General features: G+C 42.9%; 1 protein-coding gene across 5 annotated transcripts in view; it reads left to right on the forward strand.

Annotated features, from left to right (window-relative positions):
• The window catches only part of RASAL2 (RAS protein activator like 2), a 233948-nt gene that overhangs the window by 74016 nt on the left and 133490 nt on the right, over positions 1–26442 (forward strand). For all 5 annotated transcript variants that reach the window (XM_077928234.1, XM_077928231.1, XM_077928232.1 and 2 more), the window contains exon 2: positions 22511–22638. In XM_077928234.1, coding sequence (XP_077784360.1) covers positions 22511–22638 — 128 coding nt within the window. The remainder of the gene's footprint in view (positions 1–22510; positions 22639–26442) is intronic.

The following is a 26442-nucleotide window of genomic DNA, read 5'->3' on the forward strand; positions in this document are numbered from 1 at the left end:
ATGTTGTTTTTATAGAATGACGTCGTATTGTTTGGAGTTGATGTGTATGCTTATCTCAGACCGTTAAAAAATGAAAAAAACAGGAATCATAGTTGAGTGTGATAGCTATCTGCACAAGAGTATTAGAGCACAGTGTGCTAAAGGAGAGCAGATGCCTGGCATTTGTAATGACACGATGACATTTAAAGCTTGCTACTGGGAAGCCAAAGGCACAGAGGGAAATAATGCCGTCTTTAAATTGCACACTAGGCGCTGAAACTGAACCAGTTCATCATGTGAGATTTATGGCTTTGTAATCAGTCAGCTAAACTGATGCGTGCTAAGATGCCAAGCGGAGGAAAGTTGTAAAGGTTTGGCCAGTTGGGATTGTGGTCAGTAAACATTCTAATCCCCAACTCTGGATTTCAGATAAATCTTCTCCACTGGTAATTTTAAAAAGGTTCCTTAAAAAGAGAATCAATCTAATTTGAACTGTTACTGATTCAACTGTGAAAAATGGCTGTAAGGTCTTCCATTTAAAAATCCCCGAATACTTTCGATTATCTCATTCAACTGTTGGAAACATCTGGAAACCATTGAGTCCATTGCTGGACTGGTCCTCTGCAATCAAAAGTCCTCTGATTATTATGAGCAGCTATGCTGACATGGGCATTTAAAACCTCTTAATCACAGTCTAGTGTGCTCTTGTATTGGGTAACCCTACAATTACTAGAAATAAAACAGTAACCATCAAAACTAGACACTTAAGTTGCGCTTGAAAGTGCTTCTTTTTGGCTGTTTGTTCTCTGCAAAACATTATAACGCCCTCCCATCAGATGTCAAAGAAATAAAAAACTATATGACATTTAGAAGACATCTGGAGGCAGCCCTGTTTAGGGAAGTTTTTCATGACTGATGTTTTAATGTATTTTTAATCTTTTCTTGGAAGCTGCCCAGAGTGGCTGGGGAAACCCAGCCAGATGGGCGTGGTAGAAATAATAAATTATTATTATTATAATTATAAATATTGCTAGAACTTGCAGAATAATTTCTGAATTCTGAGTGCAGAAGGTTTTTTTTTTAATTAACACTTTTAGAATAAAACAAGCAAGATTTACTAGCAAAACCACGGGGGAGGGGAGAATGCTGGCAAAAAGAGTATGATGGGATTGCCAAGGTATCATATACTGATGTTGGTTTTGTTGTAATTTGTTTAAGCTTTTTTGTAATCTGTCCCGGGAACCTGTTGAAGGGCACAGTAGAAATCAAACATACCTGTATGATAGGAGATAAATATATGTGTACAGTGCCATTTGCTGTCGGGCAAAAACTTTTGTATAAGGCAACCAGGTTTGTAAGAATTGGTTCACTATTTGCAACAAGTTGTTCACTCAGAGATAAATACTGCTATCTGATATATATCAGCCCATTGATATATAGAGGGAAGGAGGTTGCAGACCAAGCCTCTTCTTGGCTGTCATGAGGCCTTGAAGAAGTTAATCTCAGTGACCATCTGACAGGCCCCATATGACAGTATGTGAACATCCGTAGAATTCAGTTCTATTCAGAAACCAAAGGCAGTGAAGTGCAGACTTCTGGCCCCCGAAGAGGCATTTATAGGGGAGCTCCACTTCATTTGCACTGGAGAACCTCGTCCATTGGACACAGCTGCCCAAGTAGGCTGTTGTTAGGAGCCGGAGTCAGGAGTAAATCAGAAATAAAAAAACAACCACCCACCAGCGTCAGTGAACTAAACTCTTTATTCAAAGAGACCAAAACAGAGCAGGCCTAGTGATTCCACCAACTCTTCTCAATAGGTCTTAGGTCTTGCCCCAATGAGGCAGTTGAGAGGACTCGTCCCCACCACTCTCTAAGGCTCCTCCCCTGGTTCCTTGCCTAGCAGTCTAAGGCGCTGTCATCTTGTCTCTTGTTGCTCTGCCCTCTTCCAGGGGGAGAGGGGAGCTGGTCGCAGCAGGAGGGGGAGACTCCTTGGATTTCTCAGTAGCCTTCTTCATCTGTCTCCTGGCCCCCCTCCTCTCCTGCTCTCTGTTGCGGCCTCTTCCTGCCCATTAAACCCTGTTGCCTGTTCACCTTCTGACACTTCCTCCTCCTAGTCTGCCACCTCTTCTCCCTCTGACCACACTCTTCATTGTCCCACCACCAGTCCCCTGGCTCTGAGCCATCTTCCCCTGGGGAGAAGATGGGGGTCCCCCAGCTGTTGCCTCCCACCAGTCTTCTGCATCAAGCCAGTTCATGACAGCTGTCTACACAGTATTTCAGTGCAATGTGAGGAGTTTCCAGCGGAGCCTGAGTTGACAATCAGTATTTGACAAACTGCAGAATTCGGATGTCAAGCTCTAAAAGGTTTAAAAACAAAAATGTGATAGCTGGGACGCTGAAACCTAAGTGCTGAGCAACAAGGATATGAAGGAGAAAGGAGGGCTATTGCATTTGTGGATCTCCTGGAACAGTGGTTCCCAATTAGCAGACCCAAGCCATGGACCATCTACTTTTGAATTTTTTTGATATCTCGACAGTAGTTTGTGTCCTCTACTGGGTCTCTACACTAGGACCTGCCTGCACTTAAAACTTTGATAAGGGTAAGCGAACTTACTTGGTAACTACCTTCGTCGCCCTGGACCTGCCTGCAGCTGTGCAAGTTGGGCAGACAGTGTTGAAAACACCTACTGCCCCAGCTAGGCAGGCACCAGTTGCTAGGGCAGCGCTATAAAGCCTGCCCTGGGTGCCTGCCCATTCACCGAAGGGAAGCACTAAAGGGAGCCGTCTCCTTGGGGGTGGCATTTGGGGGGTGGAGCGAGGGCATGGGCCATCCCATAAAAAAATACTGTTTAAATCGGAATGGTGCTTTTAACCCCATTGGGTGGGTGTTGTTTATTTGTGTGGAGGGGCATCAGTTGGGGACCACTGTCCTGGAGACATTTTATCAACTGCTGTTGGCAATGCATTGCTGGACTACATGGATCCTTTGATGGATCCACCAAAGCTGCTTTTATGGTTTGCACAGAGAATGTGTAATAGCGGATGGAGTCTTGTGTGTATGTGCTCCTCTGACAGGGAAGTGGTGCAAAACATTGTGTAGTTTTGCCTTGTGTAAGGTGGCAGCCACCCACCCACTCTTCAGAAGGGGTGTGATTGAACAATGATGCACAGCTGCTAAAACTACCATAAATTGGTTTTATGTGGTCTTAGGAAATACGGCTTCCAGATTCAAAAAGGGGATATTGGGATTCAGCCTGTTTTGGAATGCTGGGATCCAGCCTATTTTATTTTATGTTCCTGATTGCTGAGAAATACATTCTATATCATCACGTGTGTGTGTGTGTGTGTGTGTGTGTGTGTGTGTGTGTATAAAATAGTGTTATCCCATCATTGCTTTGTGAAGGTCCCATCTAATCTGAAAGCTGAAAAAGAAATGAGATAGCATTCAGCAAGCAGGTTCATTTACATAGGTACATTTTATATTATAGCTTGGTTGGTAGAGCATGAGACTTCATCTCAGGGTGATGTGTTCAAGCCCCATGCTGGACAAAAGATTCTTGCATTGTTGGGGGTTGGACTAGATGACCCTCGGGTCCCTTCCACCTCTGCCATTCTATGATTCTATTTTGTTAACCAATCTGTTAGAATCATAGAATTGTAGAGTGGAAGGGACCCCAAGGGTCATCTCGTTCAACCCCCTGTAACTATTGGAGGAAGGGGTGGCCTGGAGATCAGCGAGTGGGTGTCACCCTCTTGTCCTGGTCAGATCACTTCCTTGTGAAGTTTTGACTTACAGCTCCGATCCTCTTCTGCAGGAGTGGTGGACAGATTAAGATTATGTGCCTCCAGAGACTAATGGAATCCAGTGAATTCTGAATGCCCTGGAGGAGTTTTCAGTAGACAAAGCAGGTGACTGTTGAAGCCATTGCCATGCTGTGTGAATAGCTCTGGACATCATTTGCCCCTGAGTGCCATCTCTGGCATCGTGGAGCCGATTCTGAACTTTGGTGCACCGGGCAACTAAAGCCAGACAGCTAGCACGCCAGTGGCAATTATATGAAACCATGGATTAATATCCTGGCTGGTTCTGGAGCCGTTAGCCATAGTTTCCTGTTTTGGATGAATCAGGAAACTGTAATTAATGGAAGATTTCCTGTTTTGTTTGCACTGGCTACAGAGGGGATGTACTTCAAAGGGGCTGCATTCTCATGGAGACCCTATAGAAATGAGTGACATTCCTGGAAAGTTGCTTCCCACATCCTGTAGGAGTGTTCCATCATGTTAGTCCTACCTGAAGTCCGAAGTGATACAGCCCAGATACAGGTATCCGATTGCCTCCTCAACAAGATCTAGACAGAAATGGTGACAGAATGTTTAAAGCTGTAAGGCAACTCAGGAACTAACTGATCCTTAGTTCATAAGGGAGAGAACATATTGAAGTACCTTTGAAAGAGCTTGTTTCAGTAAACACGTTCTGAAACCACAAGCCCCTGTAAGAAGCTGTAGTGGCCGCCTCAATATAAAACAGGATGAGGAACGAGACAAGCAGGGACAGCTTTGGGTCTGTTCCTCCGTCTGCCTCATTGGAACTTTCCACTCTGATCTCTATTTTGGTTTATTTAAGAATGCCATTGAAACCAGAAAAAGTTCCAAAATGCATGCTACTTTAAAAATAAATAAATCGTTATTTCATTCTCTTTTAAATTCCAGGTAATGTTTTCAACTCTTTCAACAGATTTAATATTTTAATCCTGCCAGGATCATGGGAAACTGGAAACAAATGAGGTTATATCATATACCGATTCCTCTTGGCCACAACAAGGCAATTTCTCTATCAGTAATGTGATGATGGCATTTCCTGGAGAATGTTTTCCTCCTGCTGCTTCCTCAGGACAAAGCAAAAACAAAATTATGAACACTTTAACATCATTCAGAGTCAGCTAGGCCATTTAATCAGTGTATGCTGTCTCGCTTGACCTTAGCTGGACAGAGGGTTGCTGTGGCAGGCAGTCTCGCTTTCCTGGAGTTCTATTTACAGATTTCTATAAAGCCAACATACTATTTTTAAGGCAATCTGGCAACTGTACTCTCAGCTTGTCACCACCTGGGTATATTTCAGTGGGGAATCTTCAGACTCACTTTGTGACATCATTGTACACTTGTGTTATTTTAGATTTTTGTATGCTCGTAGTCAAAAGAGGCTATAATACAAATTTTACCGCGTAGTTTTGATGCTTTTAAGCTGCTTTCTTTGTACTCCACACTCAGTATTTTGTAACTCAGAAAGTTGTAAAATGCTGCTGTGTAAATTGTAGTTACTATATCTGGTTGTAACTGGAACCCTTTTCTCTGCTCAGAGAAACCCTTTTGCAACCCTTACTAGAATACTGTATGCATAAGAACCAAGACCTTCCATGTATATTCAAAGCTTTCTTTTTAACTAAAATGGCTTTATTAAGGAAGTTTCAGTTTCCTCTTAACACCTGGAATGAGCCATAGAACTGACCACCATGAACTCAAATGTCAAGAGGAGAGAAATTATGCTGTCTAGTGGATGAACAGTTGTTGTCTGTTGGATGGATATTTAGAAGTGTTGCCATTTCTACCACGGACTCCTTGCCTGGTCTTGGATAAATTACAGCAGCTCTGACTTAGCTCTCCATAAAATAGTTGTGAATATGAGCACAGATTGCCTGATCCAGCAAAGAAGACCCTTTCTTTGGGAAACAGGATTATACATGCATAATGATGCAGATTCTTACTATGGTGCTTAATTGAATCTAATTGAATAGGCTCTCTGTCTTGTTTTGCACCATCAGTGAAAACATGTATACCATTCCAGAGCCATTAGATTTTGTATAGGCATACCTGAACCCAATTGGAGATGGACAGGTCAGAGCTAAAGTAGAGGTACCCATAGTAGATCGGACAGGTAAGGAGTTGAGAGAGAGAGAGAGAGAGAGAGAGAGAGAGAGAGAGAGAACGAACTCTATGTCTAATTATATTATGCTTAGAAATTGGGCTGGCTATCTCTCATGCTCAGCTAAACACATTTGCTGACCAGTGTATTCCTGCACTCAAGCATACTGGGATCTAGTTTGTTGATCATGGATTTACTTACTTGCATTTACATATGGAAATCCATTACACATGAAATTAAAACTAATTTTAACACTTTACTATAGCTTAGAAGAGAAGTGTGGTTGCCTAGGCACTATGTTGAGAATTACGAAGGATGGAACACTTTTTGAAATTACTTTTCAATTAAGCCCTTCTAGGCTCTGGGTGGTTTAGGATGTTTTGCTCTGAGGAACTCCAACTACTTGCCCAGTTCCATTTTAGCACTCAGTGATTACCTGGCAGGGTGTGCAGGGGTGGGCAGCTAGTATTAACACACTTAATGCTTTTACTGAAAAGAACGGCAGTGAAATAGCAATTACGGATACTAAAAATAATCAGAGGTATATTGAGAAATGTCAAAAAATCCACCCACACTTGTTATCCCTTTGCTGGAATTATATTTGTGATTCTTTTTTTCCCTCTGGTGAGGGGGAGTAGATTGCATTCTATCTATACCAGAAAAGCTTTTGAATGCTGTGGTATTTCAAAGTTGGGCTGATTTTATGACTTTGTGAAGATGTACATTTGTGTTCTTAAGCGGGGGAGGAAAAAGAGAGAAGACACAGAGATGTGACCATCTAGCTCCAGACTTCTGACTAAGGTGCCCTCTCCCTTCTCCAACTGCCACCTCTGGTCTCTTTGAGGACCCTGAGGAGAGCTCTAGTTTTTCAAAAGGTCTGCCACCCCCCTTGCAGCTTGTTATGGCTGGTTTATTGTATGGCTTTAATTATTTTAGAATTTCAATGTAAACTGCTTTATGAGGTCTGCCTGAGAAGCTGTACATAAATATCTACAAGACAATAAAGTCTATTTAGGTTTAAAATCAATGCATACTTGACTGTATTTTGGACCAGATGTTTGTAGGTATTGGCTTAGACCTTTTGTTGGATTTAATGCCAAACAACAAGTGATAGTCAACTGAGAGATGAAAGCTGCCTCTCTTAGATCTGCTGTTCTTCATAGTTTCATGCGTGATTACTTCATGTTGAGACTACTCTGGCTATACATTCAGTTGAAGTTTCCTTGTATTGACGCTTTGCAGACTCAACTCACTCACTCACTCACTCACTCACTCACTCTCCTTGTCCTCTCCCTTGTGTTGAAGTTTGTCATCAAAGGGGAGAAGCATTTTGATACAGCAACAAAGAATTCATAAGGAAACTGAATTTTGTCCATGTTCTTCCTGACCAGGGAAGCCTGGCAAAAATGGAAGTTTTGGTGATTACCTTTCAAGTCCTAAATAGCTTGGGACCAAGTTACTTGAAGGATGGTCTCATCCTGTGCTAATCTCTCCCATCATATCGTGTCAGCTTTTGTGCCTCTCTTGCATGTACCATTGCTTTCTGAGGTGCAGTTTGTTGCAACACGTGACAGCGTTTCTCCCGGGTAGGTTCTTGTATTATCTTCCTCTCTATTTGTGCCCACTGGCAAATGAATACTCATTCATTCATTCAGTTACATTCGCGTGCTGTCCCTATAAGATAACTTTGGGGGGCCGGCTTAAAAGCAACTGAAAGACAAAGTAAAACATAAATCCATTCTTTAAAAAAGTGAGAAGAGACTAAAGGTAAAGGTAAAGGTACCCCTGCCCGTACGGGCCAGTCTTGCCAGACTCTAGGGTTGTGCGCTCATCTCACTCTATAGGCCGGGAGCCGGTGCTGTCCGCAGACACTTCCGGGTCACGTGGCCAGCGTGACATCGCTGCTCTGGCGAGCCAGAGCCGCACACGGAAACACCGTTTACCTTCCCGCTAGTAAGCGGTCCCTATTTATCTACTTGCACCCGGGGGTGCTTTCGAACTGCTAGGTTGGCAGGCGCTGGGACCGAACGACAGGAGCGCACCCCGCCGCAGGGATTCGAACCGCCGACCTTTTGATCAGCAAGTCCTAGGTGCTGAGGCTTTAACCCACAGAAGAGACTACATAAAAGCAAAACATGTCACATTTCCCACATTAAAAAGGTTTAAAACCAGAGGACCAGTTTGCTTAAGATTTAAAAGACTGGCATGAACAGAGAGGTCTAGTACCAAAAAGACCACAAAGATGGTCTGGGCTGCATCAATAGGAGCATAGCATCTAGATCAAGGGAAGTAATAGTGCCACTGTATTCTGCTCTGGTCAGACCTCACCTGGAGTACTGTGTCCAGTTCTGGGCACCACAGTTCAAGAAGGACACTGACAAACTGGAACGTGTCCAGAGGAGGGCAACCAAAATGGTCAAAGGCCTGGAAACGATGCCTTATGAGGAACAGCTAAGGGAGCTGGGCATGTTTAGCCTGGAGAAGAGGAGGTTAAGGGGTGATATGATAGCCATGTTCAAATATATAAAAGGATGTCATATAGAGGAGGGAGAAAGGTTGTTTTCTGCTGCTCCAGAGAAGCGGACACGGAGCAATGGATCCAAACTACAAGAAAGAAGATTCCACCTCAACATTAGGAAGAACTTCCTGACAGTAAGAGCTGTTTGACAGTGGAATTTGCTGCCAAGGAGTGTGCTGGAGTCTCCTTCTTTGGAGGTCTTTAAGCAGAGGCTTGGCAACCATATGTCAGGAGTGCTCTAGTGGTGTTTCCTGCTTGGCAGGGGGTTGGACTCGATGGCCCTTGTGGTCTCTTCCAACTCTATGATTCTATGGCACCAGGCAAGGCTGCCTGGAAAGACTATCCCATAACCAGGATTCTGCTACCGAAGAGGCCCTCTCCCTGGTAGATTAAGTAAACTTTGGATTGTGAGGTTGCTTTATTTAATTTATTGTACAGTTGGTCTTTCCTCTTGCTCTTTGATTCTGCATTTAGTTTGGAAACGGCACCTCCTCAGCATGCACATTTAATGAAGTAGCTACTGTTTTTCCTTTTTGTAATTAAATATGAATGTAAAAGTATGTGATCGAAAAATGTATGTCTATAAGTTTATTTTCTGTTTGTGTATATATTTTGATTCTCCTTAAAAACATTTTTTTCAAAGGAATTGTGTTTGAATCATAGAACATAATTGTTTTATGCCTCCCTTTTATATTTTGCAAGCTGTTTCAAGTATCACCTTTTGGGACGGAAATAGTGGGGTATATCTTTGTATCTTACGTATCTCTTTGTCTAAGTAAGTAAATTTGTCTGGCTGTAGATTGTCTGAGGACAAGTCAAAAAACCACAACTCTGCACACAGCATTTCCTGTTTTAGTTTGTAAGGTTCACAGAGATGGTCTGCCTCTGTGGGAAAGTTTCTGGCTCCCTAGCCCTGCCTGTAACCTGAAAAAGAACTAGGTTCTGCCTTATAAATTTAAGGAACAATGTCCATGCCATTAAAACATGAGTTGAATTGTCTCACCCCTGCTGCCTTTTAAATTTTAGTTCTGTGATTATAACTGTGCAATCTAAGGAGGTGTTTCATTCTTCTTTCAACCTCGTGGCATTTAGCAGTTAGGAATAACCTCTTGTACTTTGAAGGGCGGAAAGTTTGGGAGGAGTAGATTACATGTGGCTACAGAAGCCCATTGCTAAAAGGTGCTTAGATTGACCCCCTTGCCTTCTCAAATACAGAAAGCGAGTACATACACACCCCAGCAGGTGAAAGTAATTTACAAAGCTTCTGGGTATATATCAGTTTTGAAGTGTGTGAATCGCCTTAGAAGTGACAAATGGAACCGGTGCACTAAAGTCATCCTTGCAGAAGTCCCATGAGTGCTAGTTTCAGAGGAAAATGCCCTTTTCCTAACCCCTAAAACAGTGAGACACTTTTATTTTCTGAATTAAAGTAAAAAGGCATGCATCACTCTTCCATCCAGAAAGGCTTGCTTTGAAATTCAAAGAACGCAGAACCGGAAGGGGTGGGGAAGTCCAAGTTGTTTTTGTTTATTTTTGTTGTTAAAAAAGGGAAAATTTGTTTCTTGTAATTATTTTATTTGTTTGTAACCTACAAAACCATGGAAAGAAACGCAATAAAAAAATTTATAAAAAAAAAAAAAAAAACAGAAAGGCTTGCTTTGAGAGTAAGTGCTTGAACACCCATCCCTCAGAAGTGTATGCTCCCTATGTTTCTACAGGAGTTAGAAATAGTTGGTTGCACCGTGATTAGAAGGAGTTAAGAGCAGAAACTCTTGTAGACACACCAGGCCACCTCTGAAGGTAGATCATTCAGCTGTATCTCCATCATACTTAATGCAAAAAGGATTCCTCAGAGTTCAGTTGGAAGGAGGCAAGGCCAGAGAGCTGAATCATGAAGGTGCCGTGAGCTCCTCTTCCCTTATTTCTCCTAAGAATATGTCTTTCCTTATTCTAACTTTGATAAATCCACTTCACTGTGGAATTTTCTTTGTAGCTTTCTGTTTGTACAGCCTTGCCCCCTTCAGTTTCTCTTATTACTTGGTGGATTACTGGAGAAAACTGTGTATTATGAAACATTGCCCATAAATTAAGCACCAGAAGAGCAGATGTTTTATTGCAGTTCAATGAACAGAGTTTTCAGAAACTTCTTCAGTGATCCCAGTTAAGACGACCAGAATCATAGCAAATATGAAAAGTTCTGAATTCACTTGCACTAACTAAAATGGCTTTTGAAGATAAACTAAAGATTTGTTTTGAAGATAAACTAAAGATCAGTAAATACCATATAAATCTTATTGCATTATGAGATGCATATTTACAGTATTATTATGGTTGCTGTGGAAACAAAATTCAAGAGGTGCCTCTGAAATGTCTGTTTATGTACAGTGGTACCTTGCTTCTCAAACTTAATCTGTTCCGGAAGTCTGTTCCAAAACCAAAGTGTTCCAAAACCAAGGTGCGCTTTCCCATAGAAACTAATGCAAAACAGATTAATCCATTCCAGACTTTTAAAAACAACCCCTAAAACAGCAATTTAACATGAATTTTACTATCTTAACGAGACAATTGATCCATAAAATAAAAGCAATAATCAATGTACTGTACTATAAAATAAATAAGACAGTATTGTAGATGATAAAAATTAAAGTTAAATTCCCCCCCCTTCCCTGCACTGATGATAGTCATTGTTTGGGGGGGGGCTTTTATCCATTTCCACAGTCACACAATCAATCAGCAGCTGAACTGGGTTCCACAGTGTCACAAAAATAAAAGAACCAAAAAAGCTTCAAAAAAACCAATGCAAAATAAATAGCAAAAACAAAAGCGCCAAGCTTAATCTGTTCTGGAAGTCCGTTTGACTTCCAAAATGTTTGAAAACCAAGGCACAGCTTTTGATTGGTGCAGGTGCCCTGGAAACAATTGCTGACAGCCGCATTGGATGTTCAGCTTCCGAAAAACGTCCAGAAATCGGAGCACTTACTTCCGGGTTTTGGCATTTGAGAACCAAGGTACCACTGTATTGATAATGGGGGGGGGGGGGCTATTTTTTTCATTAGAGGCAAGAGAACAAAATGTCAAGCTGTCCTTGACAATTCATGTATAGGTTGTGTTGTTTTAAATACAACTTAATTGCATAAAAGATGCCTCATCAGAAGATCTCACAAGATAATATACTATTAAAACAATTATACGATTCAATACAATTAACAAGTATGATACAGTATAATAATGGTAGGGGAGTGAATTCTAATGTACAAAACAACACTTCTACAATGAGACTGGGTGGCTGGACAAGGGATATTGACAGAGGTAAGGAGAGAGACTGTACAATTAAAAAGGAAGAGTGAGCAGAGAAAACAGCAATTCTAACCTTTCCCCCAAAGGAGGCATATTACACCTGTCCTTTAAGCTCTAGATGAAAGCTGCTTTCCTTGACTCACCCCAGCCAGAAGTGATGCTCAATGAGCTCCTTTGAGCTTGGCTTCTGGGTAACTGGGCCAGATAATCTTTTAAGCCTTTCGTGAGTTTAATACTCATCCTTGCTTTGAGAATCCCTGGCATTTCACAAGTTGACAGACGAGGCCATTTAACAGATGAGAGAAGAGCAAAACCTTTGCCGCCTGTGCTGAATAATGGCTAAGTAAGGGCCAATCCATGTGGCCATTTTTGAGCTGGATTAACCTCCCTGTTGTGACTTTTGGTCTCTTTTAGTCATTATGTGTTCTCGAGAAATCGGCTTGAGTAGGCAAGGTTGCAGTCAGTTACCATGTCCTGTAACAAATCAAAATGGGGGTGACATTGCATGGAAGCGGTTTCTCGAGGCCAATTCATAAATTTCAGGGAATCAGCACAATACTTGGTGGCATAATTCCCTTTCTCAGAAATGATGAATTGGCCTAAGTGGGAGGTGTCCACTAAGTATTCTAGGAAGAAGCATTCTGAAAAGTTTGGGTAACTGCATATTATTTGAAGGAGATAATTTGTGTCTCCACATGGGCTCACAAATGTAGACTACTCATCTCTCCATCACATCACTTATCTTCTTCCCTTCGCTTCTTTTTAATTCCTAAGGCCCTTGGCTTCTGCATCTTTGACACATCCCCAAGCTAAATAGTTTGCCAAATAATTTCTTCTATAGTTTTGGGGCATAAAGGGGATCCTTTCTCAAACACTTGTAATTATTTTTAAAAAAAAAAAACTGGAGTGCCAATTTAAAACATATTTTATAAAGCAGAGCAGCTAAGCAACTAGGGACGCGGGTGGCGCTGTGGGTAAAAGCCTCAGCGCCTAGGGCTTGCCAATCGAAAGGTTGGTGGTTCGAATCCCCACGGCGGGGTGCGCTCCCGCTGCTCGGTCCCAGCGCCTGCCAACCTAGCAGTTCGAAAGCACCCCCGGGTGCAAGTAGATAAATAGGGACCGCTTACTGGCAGGAAGGTAAACGGCGTTTCCGTGTGCTGCGCTGGCTCGCCAGATGCAGCTTTGTCACGCTGGCCATGTGACCTGGAAGTGTCTCCGGACAGCGCTGGCCCCCTGCCTCTTGAGTGAGATGGGCGCACAACCCCAGAGTCTGTCAAGACTGGTCCGTATGGGATGGGGTACCTTTACCTTTACCTTTAGCTAAGCAACTGCCTCTCAGCTGGCTTGCAGATGGTTGAAGAAGATGAGGTGAGGCTAATTACTTTTTCATTTTTCGTTTTTCTCTTTGTTCACATCCTGTAGCAGCCTTGTTCAGGAAGCGGAATGAAGGTAGTTTAGCTATGCGTGCTTTTTGGTAACCTCTTGATCAATGGTATTAAAAATAGCACAATGAATTTGTATTGGAACTCAGGCTGAGTGAACCCTCTCGCCCCCAGTATGCTGCCCAGTGGGCAGGTCACAGATGTAGGGGGAAAGCATTTTGGCATTTATGCCAGGCAGATGAGTTTCTAGGCATTCTTAACATTTGGTTCTGACAGCAGTTTCTTAAGTGGTAAGAAGTCCTCTTTTTACCTTCAGCTTTTTTGTGCCACCTTCAAATACAACATGGACCAGTTATTCTAGGGTGTAGTCATTTAGACCAGGCATAGGCAAACTCGGCCCTCCAGATGTTTTGGGACTACAACTCCCACCATCCCTGACCACTGGTCCTGTTAGCTAGGGATGATGGGAGTTGTAGTCCCAAGACATCTGGAGGGCCGAGTTTGCCTATGCCTGATTTAGACTATCTGGAAAGTTCACCTCTTAGCTGATAGTGGTGCAGACATCTACCCAGGTCTATGTGATGGTAATTGAAGTCACCCATTTCTACAACATTTGCTCCTTTTGATGCTTCCCCTTCATTTTCCATCTCAAGATCACACTTAGCATTTTGGTGGGGATGGGGAAGGACTGGCAACACAGTGCAAAATTACTTTGGGGGCTGGAAATTGTCGCCCATGGTTTGTATCCAAAGATGACTGTTTGCTGCTGGCTGTTTGCCATTCTACCAAGTTCCAGGTATGCCTGCAATATCTGCTACTTCTTTTTTGCTTTTAAAACCAAGCACTCCACCTTGGCCATTTTGCTCCAGAGGCTTCTAGAAATGGCACCTGTGACCATTCTCTCCCTAGGTGTCATTGGCATGTATGTTTCTTTGACTTTCATGAATGGCTGTCAAGTCCCTCTTGACTTCCGTTGTCTGGTTTCCCCCGTCTTCATTTGGTCCATTTTCACCCTCATCCCAGCCCCTGTTGGGTTTTTTCCAGGGATCAGTTTAAAAGCTGTTCTGCCATATTTTTTATTTTAGGCTGGTTCTCCTTTGAATGGAACCTGTTCCTTTTGTGGATCATATCCGCAGGTCGTATTTGTTGTAGAATTATGTGGCTTATTTTGTCAGTACAGTGGTATCTCGGGATGTGAACGGGATCCGTTCCAGAGCCCCGTTCGCATCCTGAACAGAACATAAGATGCATGTGCGCGGGTCGCGTTTTGCCGCTTCTGCGCATGCGTGTGACGTCACTTTGACCATCTGCGCATGCGGCGAAACCCGGAAGTAATGCACTCCGATACTTTCAGGGCGCCGCAGAGCGCAACCCGAAAATACTTATCCTGAAGCGTATTTATCCCGAGGTATGACTGTACTTAAAAATGAAATCTATTTCTGAGTAAAGTTGTTTTGTCCTTGTTTTTACTTCCTTTCACTGTAACATAGCCTGACAGTTTTGACTTGATGGTACAGTGGTACCTCGGTTTAAGAACAGCCCTGTTTACGAACTATTTGGTTTACAAGCTCCACAAAACCAGAAGTAGTGTCCCGGTTTGCGAACTTTACCTTGGTCTAAGAACGGAAGCTGAACGGTGGAGAGGCACTGGCGGCAGGAGGCCTCATTAGGGAAAGCGCGCCTCAGTTTAAGAATGGTTTCGGTCTAAGAACGGACTTCCGGAACGGATTAAGTTCGTAAACTGAGGTACCACTGTATATTGAGTCAGAACAAGTGAACAGTTGGACTTTGAAAGGTGGCTCTTGGTTCAAATGCATCCTCACTTGGTTGCCAGTCACTAATCCCTTCAGAGTTGTAGACTTACTTGTAGACGTAGTTGTAGAGAGCTGGACCATAAAGAAGGCTGATCGCCGAAGAATTGATGCTTTTGAATTATGGTGCTGGAGAAGACTCTTGAGAGTCCCATGGACTGCAAGAAGATCAAACACATCCATTCTTAAGGAAATCAGCCCCGAGTGCTCACTGGAAGGACAGATCGTGAAGCTGAGGCTCCAACACTTTGGCCAGCTCATGAGAAGAGAAGACTCCCTGGAAAAGTCCCTGATGTTGGGAAAGATTGAGGGCACAAGAAGAAGGGGACAACAGAGGATGAGATGATTGGACAGTGTTCTCGAAGCTACCAGCATGAGTCTGACCAAACTGCGGGAGGCAGTGGGAGACAGGAGTGCCTGGCGTGCTCTGGTCCATGGGGTCACGAAGAGTTGGACACGACTAAACGACTAAACAACAACAATCCCTTCAATATTTTGTGTATGTTATTTTTACTATCATAATCATGTAGAAGATAACTTCGGGGTTATTAGATGGCAAGGTAACACTATATTAATGAAAAAGATTCCATTCTCTCTGGTGGTTCCAGCAGAGAGGATTGTATGTACCCCATTATCTCTTGTCATTTTTGATTTCCTGTATTAGCTGGCCAGTAACATAAAGCAATTCTCTCAAATTACTATAGTGAAAAACTATTACTGCATCTCCCTTTGTCATTCCAGATAGAAAATTTAATTTGTCTTCCAAGATCTTGCCTTCAGCTAATTTATGTAGTTCTTATTGTTCCACTTCACAATGAAAATGTATATTGATCTTAGAAGAACTCTAGAATCTGAATGTACCTTATCAAAACTCCGGCTTCCTCAAATGTGTTTAGATTTCTTGTTTAGTGTTTTTCTAAAAAAATAAATAAATCGAATTTGTAGAAACAAGAATCATGGCAGCAACTGATTACTCATTATTCATTTTACATCTTATGTCCTGGTTTGAGTTTGATGTAGTAGATCTTTACATGCACATAAATTGTGTTCTCTCCACAACTCAAAAAATTTCAATTACTGTTGGGATTAAAATACAAAGTACAAATCACTGCAGCAATTGGAGATTTAATTGGATGCACTAATTCTCTATATTTTTTCAGATTTTGAGAAAGTTGATTATCAAAGATATTTCAATTGTACAGTACAGTGGTACCTCGGGTTAAGAACTTAATTCGTTCTGGAGGTCCGTTCTTAACCTGAAACTGTTCTTAACCTGAAGCACCACTTTAGTTAATGGGGCCGCTGCGCCACCAGAGCATGATTTCTGTTCTCATCCTGAAGCAAAGTTAACCCGAGGTACTATTTGTGGCTTAGCAGAGTCTGTAACCTGAAGCGTCTGTAACCCGAAGTACCACTGTTTTGCAAATATTCTTTCAAATTGATCCATAAATGAACTTATCTATTAGATGCTTCTAGCACTATACCAGAATTTAATGTATCATGTTTTTAGGTATTCTCTATCTTTCTCACTGCATCGTGTAAAATTAGTCCAATGTGTGCATTTAAATAAGGTGGATGTTTTATTTGATAAATCAACTCAAGTTGTCACTGTTCAGTCTATTTCCCCAGAGAAGGAAGGCTTTACAAGGTGTGATTAAGATAAAGTAAGGCAACAAACACATTTTAACCTGTTCGGAATTTTCACTGGCATTTACTTGTGGCATCTAATACTGAACTTCTTATTGGGAACGTTAAATTTCTTTAAAAAATAAACAGCAGTAATGTGCAGGTTTCCCAGTTACACTTACTTTTTCTGGTGCTCTAAAACTAAGTATCTCAACCCTTTTTAGTGTCTTCTCATACTCTGATAGAAAAGTTTAGTGCTCATAACTCACTTGTTAGGTAGTTATACAAATTATTTAAAATTCAGATGCCGCATATGCCATTTCTGTGACCTTTTCTTTTTCAATAAGCTTTTGAAAATTACAACTTTGGGGTTGATAGTCGCTTTTTAAAATGCATTGGGAGTTGTACCTTGTCCATTCATCTCATTAATTAATAGATTTTTAGAAGAAAGTTAAGGCAGACTGCTTTTGTTTAAAAAAAATAAATTCTAAGGAAAACCTATTTTAAAATGAAACTTTGGTGGAGTTGAGACAAGTTCACACTGAACCATGCCAATAAGATGAGAAACTGTTTTGTGAAAAACCTCAAACGAGAACAAACCACTCTCTCCTCTGATGCCTATGAGCCACTAGGCATGACAACGGGAACCACAGTGCAGTGGTGCTGGTGTGTAAATAGAACTATTGCGAAAAAGAAACACCCACAAATTCCACAAAGCTTTGGGAACAGCCTTTGTTTCTCATGAAAAGGGTCCATGCAAGCTTGTTCACCCATCTCCATTTACTTCTTCAAAAAGCAATTCATATAACCTCTTGCTAAGAGCATGGTTGAAGGATTCAGGGGAAAGCTTAACATATTTGTAAGTAAGTCTGTTTGGAACCCTTCTGTCATTTTTAAAAGTCACTTTGGTAGAATAATATAAGCAACACCTCCCCACGCATCCCAGGAAGAACCCAGTTCCTCTGTCAATAAAACCTCCGGAAAAGAAAGGAAGCAGAAATCGCAGGTACAGCAGTTGGGACAGCCTTTAGAAGCAAAACTTCCATAAGCCAAGCACACACACACAAATCCAATCAAACCAATTTCTGCAATAGGGCACAAATAATCCCCATGGACTGCAAGAAGATCAAACGTATCCATTCTTAAGGAAATCAGCCCTGAGTGCTCACTGGAAGGACAGATCCTGAAGCTGAGTCTCCAATACTTTGGCCACCTCATGAGAAGAGAAGACTCCCTGGAAAAGACCCTGATGCTGGGAAAGATGGAGGGCACAAGGAGAAGGGGACGACAGAGGACGAGATGGTTGGACAGTGTTCTTGAAGCTACAAACATGAGTCTGACCAAACTGCAGGAGGCAGTGGAGGACAGAAGTGCCTGGCGTGCTCTGGTCCAGGGGGTCACGAAGAGGCGGAAACGACTAAACAACAACAATCCCCAGGAATAAAAAAATTAATCAGCATAGTGCTAGTAACAGCATTTCTCTAGGCCTTCTAAATGACTAGCAGTGCATTGGACAATTACCCAGGGTGGTGCCAGCAATGTAGAAGATTATTCTGCAGTCTTCTTTAGAGACTCAAGGCTATCGGAGATGTTGAAGGCAGCTAGCAAGGAAAAGGGAAGGGTATGTGTGGAGTGGTCCAGGGGAGGGACACCACAAACCTGTCTTGGTCCATAGGTCCCATGCACTACCCCTTTTTAAAGCCCTTGATCAAATAACAGCACCAGATATTCTGTAATAAATGGATTGGCAATGATTTACCATATGTTGCTTCACATACAGCAGCTAGTGAGTCAGTACTTCAGGAGAGTAGGGAGCTATACCTGCCAAGGCTTTGGAATCGGCGCCAGCTTAGTTCTTCCTTTAAGGTTTCTAATTTGCTTCTCTCGATTTTCCTGGCCTGTTCCAGTGGTTCTCACTCAGGAACTTGATGTCTGGGGCTTAAGTTGAAGACAGGGGAGATGGGCACTGGGTCCAGGTGGGTAGGCTGAAAGGTATCCCCTAAAGTAAGAAGGGTGTCACAGTCTGGTTTACGGGTAGCCAAAGTCCCGGCTGAGAACATTGGGACCGGGGGCAAGATGGTGGGGTGGGAGCAGGAACGGGAGTCCGGAAGCCAAGGGTCAGGGAGCCAGGAGTCAAGAAGCCAAGGGTCTGAGGGTCAGGAGTCAAGGAGCCAAGGGTCCAAGGATCAGGAAGCAAGGAGTCAAGAAGCCCAAGGCAGGAAGCGTGTAGCTGTGGCAAGGAGGCAAAAGGAAATGCTGACCTTATATCCCTTCCCGGCTCTTGCCACCAGGTGCTGTGAGTTACCAATCAGCCTCGCCTGTGTGGCCACGCCTTGCCTCTTAGGAAAGCCCCATTCCTGCGAAGCCCTACAGTCCCAGGGCTGGGATCCTGCACGCACTCCTGACAAAAGAGTGCCTGTCCCCCTGGTCTGACCTCAGGTTCTGCACTGAAATTAAGGGCACTTCCTGTATATTACGGGGGTGACCATCTGTCTCAAATGAGGTTCTGAGATCAGCACTCCTGCCTCTTCCAATCGGACTGTTGGGAGCTAAGGGGTTAAGCCCCCAGCTTCCTCCCATTAAAGTGAAGGGAGCTAGTACCAATTATTTCCTCTGCAAAAAGTAGGGTTGGCCCACTCAGGACTTGCATACTGGCCTCATACACTAATGCAATCTTCCTCCACTCCCGCTCTATACTTCCTGGGTCCTGTTAGTTCTCCTTCCCTGGAGCTCGTCTTCTTTCTCTTTCCTCCTGTCTAGCTGCTGGGTTCATTTATATAGGAATCTTGCCCTTCATCATGCTCCATAATCTGCAGTTTATCCCATTGGAGGAACCTCGCCCTGAAAGCACTGGTGGTGCCAACACTGCTGGTGTCATGCCAGTGGAGGGACGAGCATTGAGTCTGCAGTGGGTCAGGGAAGGCCATGTTTTAAAAGGGTTTGGTGGTGTTTTTTAGGAAATAGAGATATGGGATAAAAGCTCAGAAAGGGCCGGGGGGGGGGGATGAAAGTAAGTTGTGCAATTAAGAGTAATGGGATAGGTAAGTCAATTTAGAAGTAAGGACCAGAACTTTGAAGGCTTGTGCAGGGACTTAAAGCACTGGGAAACAAAGGCATTGCAGTGGGAAGGGGTTTAAACACTACCAGCTGGCGATATAGCAGGAAGTGGAAGGCCCAAAGTAAGAGGAGCGTGGCTCTCAATGCTTTTGAATTACTTAACATTGTTTTCAGGGTCACCCGGTAATGTTTATTTCTGTATTTTTCCTGTACGTACTTCCTAGAAACCGGAGTTGCTGTGGGTGTGGATTCACCACCACCTAGTGGTGAAGGTTTGCTTAAATGTCACACTGCTGCTTTTTGCGAAACACTTCTGTAGAAACGAATCATAGCTCTGACCTTTCGGAATACTTTGTAAAGATGCTTTGAAAACTAAGATACATTCATTTTTTTCCTGTTTTGTTTTTCAGTGGCAGCCAACCACTGTGTCTGTCTTATAGTTCCTTCAGTCTCAATAGCCTACCATTTTTCCCTTTTAGGTTTTATAACCCCCATTTTGTGATTGTAGACGATGGCTGGAACAAGCAGTGGTGGGCCCTTGAGCTCATATTCTCCCTTCTCCTTTTTTTAGATCATGGCTTGTTCTCAGACCATAAGCAAACCACCGTTTCCTGAGTTCAGACATCAGTGAGAACTGTGGTTTTAAAATAAAAGCATTGCAGTGGGAAGGAGTTTAAGTGCCTTCACAGAAAAAGGAACAAGAGTGAGGAGAAGCATGCAAATCTGAAGCTTGCTTTGGCTCATTCTTGTAGGGGAGATAATGTGGTTCCCCATTACATCTCAACAGAGTCAGTGCCTTCAGTGCTTCTTGGTTGATGTTATAGAGATCCCATAGCAAGATTGTAACTTGTGTACACAAGTAGGTGAAAACTTAGCCACACTGCCACCATGCACCTTTATATTTCCAACTAAGAAAAGAGCAGCTGTTTCCTGTTTATGGGGAAATTAATTATTGTCATTATTATTATTATTCCTATCTGACTGGGTTGCCCCAGCCACTCTGGGCGGCTCCCAACAAAAAATAGTAAAAACACAATACAACACCAAGCACTAAAAACTTCCATAAACAGGGCTGCCTTCAGATGTCTTTTAAAAATCACAAAGCTGTTTATCTGTTTGACACAGGCTGGGAAGGGCATTTCACAGGGTGGGTGCCACTACTGAGAAGGCTCTCTGCCTGGTTCCCTGTAACCTCACTTCTTTCAGTGAGGGAACCACCAGAAGGCCCTCAGAGCTGAACCTCAGTGTTTGGGCTCGACGGGGGGTGGGGGTAGAGATGCTCCTGGAGGTTGTTGTTTAGTCGTTTAGTCGTGTCCGACTCTTCGTGACCCCCTGGACCAGAGCACGCCAGGCACTCCTGTCTTCCACTGCCTCCCACAGTTTGGTCAAACTCATGCTGGTAGCTTCGAGAACACTGTCCCACCATCTCGTCCTCTGTTGTCCCCTTCTCCTTGTGCCCTCCATCTTTCCCAACATCAGGGTCTTTTCCAGGGAGTCTTCTCTTCTCATGGGGGGGGGGTGGAGATGCTCCTGGAGGTATACAGGTATATACTCATCCTGACCCTGCTCTGTTGAATTAACTGCTATAAAGGCTTAATACCTGCTGATAAGTTTTCAGAAGGCTTTTCGGGATTATTTTTGTTTTTTGTTCTTGAATGCAGCTTGTTTAGATAGTGCTGTGGGTACTGTATTGCCATTGCTATGGTTTTTAGCTTCTCAGTAAGCTGATGGGTGGTTTAGTACTATGTGTACTACAGTGGTACCTCTGGTTAGGCACACTTCGGGTTACGAGCTCTGCTAACCCAGAAGTAGCTGCTCCTGGTTGCGAACTTTGCCCCAGGATGTGAGCGGAAATCATGCGCCAAAGGCACACCCGCAGCGGGAGATGCCATTAGCGAAAGCGTGCCTCAGGACAAGAACGGTTTCCACTTACGAACAAACCTCCGGAATGGATTCAGTTTGTAACCAGAGGTACCACTGTAATTGGAATCGACCAGTGAGAAACGTAATGCTTGCCTACTACCCTGCTTCCTCTGTCTTCGTGTGTAGCCAGGAGGAGCAGTTCTCCTGTGTTTCACAAAACCTTGGTTTGCTCTTGTGATAAACCACAATCTCTGGTTTGTATGCACATCCTGGTTAGATTCAAAACAAGCCAACTTCACACCATGGGTAAAAATAAAATAAAATACTTGTTCAACTCACCAGAGTTTGTGATAAAGTCATGATATGTCTTGACCATGGAGTCAGATTCCTTCTGCCGGGGGGCGGGGGGAATGACATGAAGGAGGAACCCCAGAAGTGACTCTGAAAGTTTCCCTGCGGCCCGAGGATGTTGCATTATCATCCTCTAACCCAGAGTACTACCACACCCACACACCAACGCTGCCCCATTGAAATACAAGACTATTGCATTGGGCTGGGTCCATTTAACTGAAAAGGCTTTTTCCACTGCAGGCAGGGCTAGCAGTTGGGATGCAGCTGCTGCTATTACAGGGCTCATTCTCCATTTATTTGTCTGTTGAAGCTTTGCTATCGGTTTGCATTCAGCCTGAACCTGCCCAAAATCTTGCCACAGAGCAGGACAGATCTCTGTTTCATACAAAACTAGGAGTTTGGGATTCCGTGGAAGTAGAACTAAATGGTTTAGCATTCTGTCCATTGGGAATAGTTTTCAAACTGCTAACTTTGGTTTTTTTTTAAATGCGGCAGTGAAATTGCTCCATAGCATCATTTTTTGGGGATGTGGGGTGCAATCCTAAACTCCGTTGGAGTTAGTGGAATGTATTTGTGATTAAGCATGCATAAGATTGCTGTTAATCTGATAACTAAACTCTTTTAACATAAGACTCAGCTGAGTCATTTCTACCACAAAGAGCAAAATGATTAAAATGTTTTAATATTGCTCCTTTCCCCCCCACAGACGTGAAAGGACCACCAACCCACAGGCTGTCTTGTGGCCAGTCCCCTGATTCGGAAACTATAATATGGGAGACCAAGTACTCCATTCTGACGGACAGCCAACTTGTGCTGCTGAACAAAGAGAAGGAGGTGAGAGAAAAACTATGCAAGAACTCCCTTTGTCTTAGCAGTTTTGGACCACAATGGCACTTGAATAGCTTTTATTTGTCTTGCATGTGTAGTGGGAAAAATCTTTTATTCTCGTGAATGGAAATAATCAGCCTTCAGGAAGCTTTGTAAATAGCTTTTGAAACTTTCCCTTTTTCCTATAACTTCATGCACTTAATGCAGGGTTGCTCAAACTTTTTGAACTCTGGCCCTTTCTAAACTTACCTCCTGAGTAGAGTTCCTTGATCACCAGCAGTATCACTCTCTCAGCAGGCTACACAAGGATACAGAATCCTTGTGTAAGCAGTACTGCTGTGCAAGGATATTTGGACTGGGCAGAAGGAGAAAAGCGTCCAAATGGTTTCTGCCTCTCCACAGTGTCTGCATTTAGCATAATGGTTTGGACGGCTGCACCTGCAGTTCCCTGTAACATCACTCTCTCCCTGTTTCCCTCATTTAGAAAATCTCAAATGTAAGGGCTAAACATTGCAGTTCAAGAAGTAAAAAGATGGGGTTTTTTAGCGGGCTCAGAGACTGCTAAACAGAACCATCTGCATTTGATCCTGTATTGTGTTCTAGTCTAATTAAGCACTTTCCCATCTTCGTTTGCTTTAAGAGTTCTTTGTACACTGAGTGTTCAGAAGATAATTTTGGGTCATGTTCTCGGCTGCATTTGGCATAACAGTGGACATCTGTTGGACTTCACTACTGTCATTCATGAATTGTTGGTACCTAAAATGTTTCCAGTGTCTCCCTGGACTTTTCAGTTTGCAGGGGTAGATGGGTAATCATGTACAAACCGCTTTTAGAGGAAATTATCAGATTTTACAGAATATTCTTATCAAGAAACCACAATGTTCTTCAGAAAATAATTTTGAAATTCTCAGCTGTGGCTTGGCTTTGTTTTTTGTACTTAAAAGGTCCCAAGTTTTAAACTAGAGGATCATGTAGAATTATATGGGAAATATTTGAATGGCTATCCATGTTGTCTGGGAACCCTAGCCTTCAGAACTGGTTTGTCAGTTGATCAGCTATCACAAACGAATCTCTTTTTTTAAAGTCAGAAGTTTAAACAGCAAAATAAGAATCTATTTATTGTCGAGGCAAAATTTGCAAGAGGCTTTAAAACTTTCCTATTTTGAGTTACGTGTTTTAATATTGCTCCTTTTATTAATATTATCATTGACACAGATGCAAAATAAGAGCAGAAAATCTGGCAAAATCCAGAAAAAAGTAAAAAGAAAGAAAGAGATCGTGGAGGTTTCTTTATGACTCTCATTTACAGGGGCATGGCTGCTTTTCAAAAAGAATATCATTACATTTTCACTTAAAATACCCCAAGAAAAAAATGACCACAAGAGTTGTTGCCTTAAGTAAATCAGAGAAAATATTCAACTTGAAAAACATTTTTAACTTCCTTCAGAAGGAATAGGTTTATGTCATGTCTGGTTTCCTTTTTTTTTTTTTTTTAAAGCACTATGAGCTGCTTGACCTGGGACTCAATTATACAGCTGCAAATAAAACATTTTAAGTGTGTTTAAAGTGCAATGTATAATGTGCCTCTAGATGGTGATGGTGAGCCTTATGGAAAATGCAATGCATTTTTAAAAAACGCTTTTAAAAAAAACATGTTCAGATCATTTTTTTATATGCGTGTAGATTCCACCCTGGTTCCAAATACAGGGGAAAAAATCACAGTATTGTATTAAACCATGGAAGGTGTATGTCCTTTAATGTCTAAGCAATTCAAGGAGATGTGACACTGAATGAAAACAGTACATTTTATCAAATCTATTTGAAACACCTGCTTCCAGTTTTTTAGTTTTGTCCAGCAATAAATTTTCCTTGCTGCTGGGGTTCACTGGATGTCTGCATCCCAACAGGTGGTAGGATCATGGCAACCAGCCCTTGGAATCAAGTTGTCCATCAGGCGGGGCTAAGTTGAGCAAAGTGGGTTCCCTGGGGTACAGGTGGTTGCGGCCAGTGCCATATCCTTGGGCTCCTTTGGGGGAAAGAAGAGTGGGATATAAATCAAATGACCAAGCAGCGTAAGTTGGAAATCACCCCAAAACCATGTTGATATTATGAAGCACGAACCTTTCAGAGATGGAGTTGAGATGGATGGGAGCAGGCAGAGATGATGATTCCTTTTGTAGTACGAAGCAGTTAAACACAGAGAAACTTTTATTTAAATCCATTCTTTCATTTCACCAGAATTCTGTTCCTCCTCTTTTGCGCTCAAAGCTGCAGGCAATGTGCATGTTTTTTTATAGCTGTGTAAAACGGCCTCCATTCACATTCCCTTTCATGTAAGTTTTGCCTCTAATGTCCAGTGATTGTCCTCTGCACATTGCTGTTTCCTTGCATTTATGGGTATTTGAAAAATCTGTACAGCAGTATCAAAATGGATTTTTCCACGTCTATCAATATTTATGAATAAAGGCGAGCTGAATGGCTCCAGTGTATTTCAGCAGATGAAAAGAAGCTGAGCTTGATGGCTGAATGTTTTCGCATGTTGTTAGATGGAGCAGTGCTTCCAGATCTGTTTGTAGTCCTCTTTGGGGTCATCTGTAGAGGTTAACGATATACTTTGTGACAGCTGTTTGCTAATTCTACAGTTGTGATGAGGTGTTACTGACACAGATTGCTCAGAGCAGTTGCAAATGCTGTTACTCTAAATTATAAATCTATTGTATGTGCAGGAAGGAGAGGGAGAGGACAGTATTATGGCAATTTGATCCGCAGGGATTCACTGGGTGCATTATTCATAGGTGCTAAAGAACCTACATCTAAGCAAGTGCTTGTAGCATTTTAACATCATCATGATTTCTGGGTGTTACATTCTTTCAGAGGAGCATTGACCTTCTCCACCCATTGCAGTAAAAAACAACAAAATCCCACTTTGCACGTAATGCTAAACCAACCACAACTTAGTGCAAACAAGCAAAAGTGTGGACTTCCAGAGAGGAGATTGTGGCCAGTTAGTTCCATCTCCAGTTGTTTTTCCGTTGAGCTGAGCTAGGCCATAGTTTGGCTTAGTGTGTCGTCTGAACCCAGGCTCCCGATTTAGCTCTCTCCAGACAAACCACAAACTGTAACCCATAGGGCAAACCTTGCTTGTGAATTGTCTGGGCAGAGCTAAATCACAAGCCCAAATACAGATGACACACTCAGTCAAACCGTGACCTAGCTTTTATGGAGGGATGAGGAACCATTGGCCCTCCAGATGTTGTCGTTTAGTCGTGCCCGACTCTATGTGACCCCATGGACCAGAGCACGCCAGGCACTCCTGTCTTCCACTGCCTCCCGCAGTTTGGTCAAACTCATGCTGGTAGCTTCAAGAACACTGTCCAACCATCTCGTCCTCTGTCGTCTCCTTCTCCTTGTGCCCTCCATCTTTCCCAGCATCAGGGTCTTTTCCAGGGAGTCTTCTCATCTCATGAGGTGGCCAGAGTATTGGAGCCTCAGCTTCATGATCTGTCCTTCCAGTGAGCACTATGGGCTGATTTCCTTCAGAATGGGGCGGTTTGATCTTCTTGCAGTCCAGATCTTCTTGGCTTTCCAGATGTTTCTTGGCTTTCCCATTTCCCATCATCCTTGGCCATTGGCTGGGGCAGCTGGGGCTGATGGGAGGAGTTGTTCAGCAACATCTGGAAAGCCAAAGGGTTTCCACCCTTGACTTGCAGCAATGCTAGGAAATGTCTAGCCTGCAGCCAGTCTTGGCCAGCCAGGGGCTCGTTGCCCCAGGAAGCCATATCTCCCAAGCCATGTTACCTGTCAATCAAC

This window comes from Podarcis muralis, chromosome 5 (genome assembly GCF_964188315.1).
Source record: "Podarcis muralis chromosome 5, rPodMur119.hap1.1, whole genome shotgun sequence".
NCBI classification, from domain to species: domain Eukaryota; kingdom Metazoa; phylum Chordata; class Lepidosauria; order Squamata; family Lacertidae; genus Podarcis; species Podarcis muralis.